Below are 4,368 nucleotides of genomic sequence, written 5' to 3' on the forward strand. Positions count from 1 at the left end.
ACCACATCCTAAATCTGCTGCATGATTTATGTTAGATACGTTTTTTTGACTGAATGTTGTTGGAGCGCTGCAGAGATGCGTCACTCCAACAGCACACTGGAGAGGCGCGCTGGGAATGGACAAGCAAACTATTTTGCGCCCCTGCCTTTGACAAAGTGGGCACTGCTTATCAAAGGGCGGCATCAGCGTTCACCTAAAAAGCCCATAGGCCACTGGTTGAGAGAAATTGTCATTGTTTTGGGGCAGAATTATGTGCGGTTTTATGTGTTGTTGTTGGAGGTGCGTCTTGGTCAGTTTAGTTCAGAAAATGCCGCCTTCGTCAATCTGCCCATAGGCTGTGGCCTAATCCTGCCTAATGAGCCGGCCGTGTGTCCCACTCATACATTTCAACCCTGTTAGGCTAAATTATAGAGAAAATTAACAAAATATCAGTGTTCACCATTATGTTAGCTCAGCCAAATTTAGGCTCCAAATTTCCACTCTGTTAGGTTCCACCCTGTATGGAGTATGCACCTAACAGGTTGGAAAATGCACCAAAAAAATGTACGTGCCTGAGCTTGACCAATATGTCCTTTTTCTGATAGAAAAATAAAACAATATATAATCAGCTGGCTTAAAACGCTACAGGTTGAGAGCCAAGTTGAAGCAAAGCTTCCTGGAGTCTGCTGGGCATGTAAGTGGGTCCTGAGGAAGGTTAAGAACATGATGCCTAAACATAGAGAACAATTAAGGTGACAAACAGCATGACATCTGATATGACTCTGCTTTACATGGCTCTTCCGTGATGCAGGGCTTGTAACCAATCTGTGTTAGCCCTCAAGGCTGTTGAAATTTGTGATAAATAGGCCTGCAGGTTTAACACTTGTTATAAGAATGTGAGCCTTCATAATGCCTTAAGGTTTACAATTGGCTTCCTCAAATCTTTGTGCAAAAAGATTGTGCATAAGTGTGATGCTGCTGACTGAAGAACTTTTCAACTTTAAGCTCTGCAAATGAGTACTGTAAAAATGCATTATTGTTCAATGTAATTTGTGAAAGGTGTGGAAATAGCTTTTCATCAGAGAGGCATTTGATTGATTGCATGGAGTATCTCTATAATTCATGTTTCTATAAATTTTTCAAACGAAAGCCCTTGCTGGATGTCATTTAAAGTAACAGTACAGTGAAAATCTCACTTTTAAAAGTTCCTATTCTATTAACTCATACCCAAATAATGTTGTTGACTCATCCATGAATGTGGAGAAAAAACACTTCAAAACCCCATTTCAAACTTGTATCGCAAACAGACAGTTTTAAAAATATTGATGAGGATGCTGGCCAATCAGTGTTGTACTCGCATTAATATTTGTAATGACCGGTATACGCCCACACCATTCTGTTGTTGGGGTACGCCCACACCATTCACAGAGAAGCTGCTTTTTAACATACTTAATTAAAACATTTTGGAAGGAAAACTATTTAACTAATATTTTAATTAATTATTGTCATATTTAAGTCATATTTCATAGAAATCTGGAAACACTGGACAGTTACTTTAAGCCACCTACCAAACAATCAAGATTCTTTACAGAAAACTGAGATTCTAAATAAAAAGGTAAAATGCCAACATGAGTTCCTAGACATTGTAATTAAATGCTTTATAATTTCAAAAAATATATACTACTATATGTTAATCAGTAAAACATTTAATTTGATATATTTATAGAGTTATGTTAGAGGTGTCAAAGAAGGGTTGGAGTTGTAATCTCTATAAATTGAGGTTGATTTTTTGCCTGGCCAAAAAGTTTACAAAAACAAACATTCAACATTCTCAACATTTTGGAATAAAATAGCAAAAGGTTTACATTTGTACGTGATAGAAAATGTACTGCAATTTAAGAATGACACATACACTATTATAAACCGAATCATACGAGCCCTGGATGCTGATTGGCTGAAAGCCGTGGTATATGAGACAATATACCACGGGTATGATGCAAAACGACTTACTTACTGTTCTAATTACATTGGTAACCTGTTTATAATAGCAACAAGCCACCTCGGGGGTTTGTGGTAAAGGGCAATTATACCACAGCTAAGGGCTGTATCCAGGCACTCAACGTTGTGTGGTGAATAAGAACAGTCCTTAGCCATGGTAAATTGGCCATATACCACACTCCCTCTGGCCTTATTGCTTAATTATAATACATTATTTCATAACATAATCATTCCAACAACTTGATCATCCATGTATATGCTTGTGTTGTGACTAGTTTGAAAAAGAAAGAGCAAGAGGCTGGCAGCATAGCATTGTCTTGACAACAGAACATCCATCTTCTCACTTTGGAATCTGGATACTGGCTGCTTGGTCAGTAGCTCAGGTCCAAAACTTCCTTTGGTCTAAAGATGCACAAAAAGACCACATGAGTGGAAGATCGGAAGACATAACCCCATATTTTCATATTAATTAATACATTCTACTCAATAGTGTTTCAAGTAACAAGCACAATTATCATCGCTATACTCTTTAGTTGTCTGAACAGTGACTAAAGAGTATGTCGAACGGTTTCTTGTACTCACTTGCAGGCCTTAATCTTAACGCAGATGGTCCTCACGTCATCGCTTGTGCTAAGCTCCTCAATCAGCACCCGCAAGTTTTTTTTCACCAGGTCTTCACACATACGTTTTCCGCAGGGTACTTTATTGCAAATGGACAATAGCTTCTGCTTTACCTCCTCCTATTGATGAGAAATCATCATCAACATCGGTTGACATTTTCAGGGAAATATCCCAGTAAATAGTAAATAGGGCAATTTCATGAAAGGACACTCATCAATTGTAACGCTATGGTAGCTACCGGGCTAGAGGAAGTGGAGATGGATTTCTTCACTTTGTTCAGTGCCCACTTACACACCCAGCAGGTTCCCTTTAGCTGTTGCTCCTTTGGAAAGCACAAACAGACAAGAAAGGACATGTTAGAAAAATTATAATCATCTGTCGCTGTGCCCTTGAGCTAGGCACTTAACCCTAATTGCTTCAGGGACTCTGTACAATGGTGATCCTGGCCGCGTGACCCCACTCCCTGTGGGTGTCTCGGGGGTACTTGGGATATGCAAAAAAACACATTTCCATTACATAATTTGTTTAACAAGACAATAAAAGCACCCCCCCCCCCCCCAAATTATTATTATTACTTAAATTATGGTGTGATGTATTCAGTGTTATGGTTGAAGTACATTTTAATATGTATTGTCAGGTTGGACAGTAGTTTCTTCAGTCAATGTATGTCTTTAGTTATATTTACGGCTATGGTTAAGTTCTGTTAAACAGTAGGAGGTTGAGTATTCCAATAGGAAGTTGCAGAAATGTCTACACTTTCTCTTAGTTCATAACATTTTGACCATAGCATACTATTACCATGTGCTTTTCCGGCTGTGCTTCCACTACTTCCTGGTCATCAGGGTCAACCTCTTGGCATTGCCCATGGATCTCCCAAACTGTGAAGAAAAAATGATACAACAGTCACTCCCATGATGGGTCCTTTACTTGTATTGTACTGAAACCAAAGGTGAACTTGGAGTTGATTTAGGCCCCCCTACCCACAGTTCCCCTTGCACCCTGACCCAATGTATGTGCTGCATATACAGTAGTTACTACTTGAGTTAACAAATTAAATCTTACCTGAACAAGCCAGCAGACAGAGGGCAAGGAGGAACAGAGATGTCTTCATGATTTGCGGTGGTAGAGATGTGAAGAGTAAAGTCGTGTTGGGGTTTGGTAAAGTGACTTATGAATCAGACAAGCCCCTTTATACATAGAGGCCCCTCTATCTACAGCCCCCTGTACAAACCCCACCTACGACCTATTGATAGTACATCTCACATTGACCACAAAACACAAACCTTACAAGTCAACAGGATGTTACTTGTGATTTTCATAATCACCTTTTTCCATCTCTCCACAGTCTGATCTTCATTTTAATTTCATTTTAATTAGTCAATTACAGATTAAGCCATGTACTGTATGTCATGGAAAGAGCAGGTGTTCTTCATATTTTGTACACTCAGTGTATGTTTCCAGCAGAATACACCACACTGACATATTGATTCCAACTTGTTCAGCTAGCTTACAAGTGGTACATTTAGGGCTATATCTACTAAGCTAACATATGGAGTTGTTTTATGATAGTAATAATATGGACCATTAGCTATTTTAATTTGTATTTTAGGATACCTGTAGGTATATTAAAAAGATTTACAAATTATTTGATGAAGAATTACATTTGCCCTTACTTCTATTAGCCCATAGAAACGCATTGTATTACACAAAAATACATGGCTAAATAAAAATGAAGTTTGTTTTGAAGTGTCTGAAATGTATCTGAGAGAT

The 4,368-nt window shown here is 38.5% G+C and overlaps 1 protein-coding gene across 1 annotated transcript; it reads right to left on the bottom strand.

The window, feature by feature from the left end:
* Positions 1-1,452: 1,452 nt before the first annotated feature.
* Positions 1,453-3,941, bottom strand: LOC311145762 (uncharacterized protein). Its single transcript, XM_084182055.1, has 5 exons — positions 3,661-3,941; positions 3,397-3,476; positions 2,837-2,920; positions 2,560-2,717; positions 1,453-2,379 (listed from the first exon to the last, which is right to left on the bottom strand). The coding sequence occupies exons 1-5, from the start codon at positions 3,707-3,709 to the stop codon at positions 2,349-2,351; spliced, it is 402 nt and encodes a 133-aa protein (XP_084038181.1). The 5' UTR covers positions 3,710-3,941; the 3' UTR covers positions 1,453-2,348.
* Between the last annotated feature and the right edge of the window lie 427 nt (positions 3,942-4,368).

This window comes from Coregonus lavaretus (genome assembly GCF_964263955.1).
Source record: "Coregonus lavaretus genome assembly, chromosome: 18".
In the NCBI taxonomy this organism is placed as follows: Eukaryota; Metazoa; Chordata; class Actinopteri; order Salmoniformes; family Salmonidae; genus Coregonus; species Coregonus lavaretus.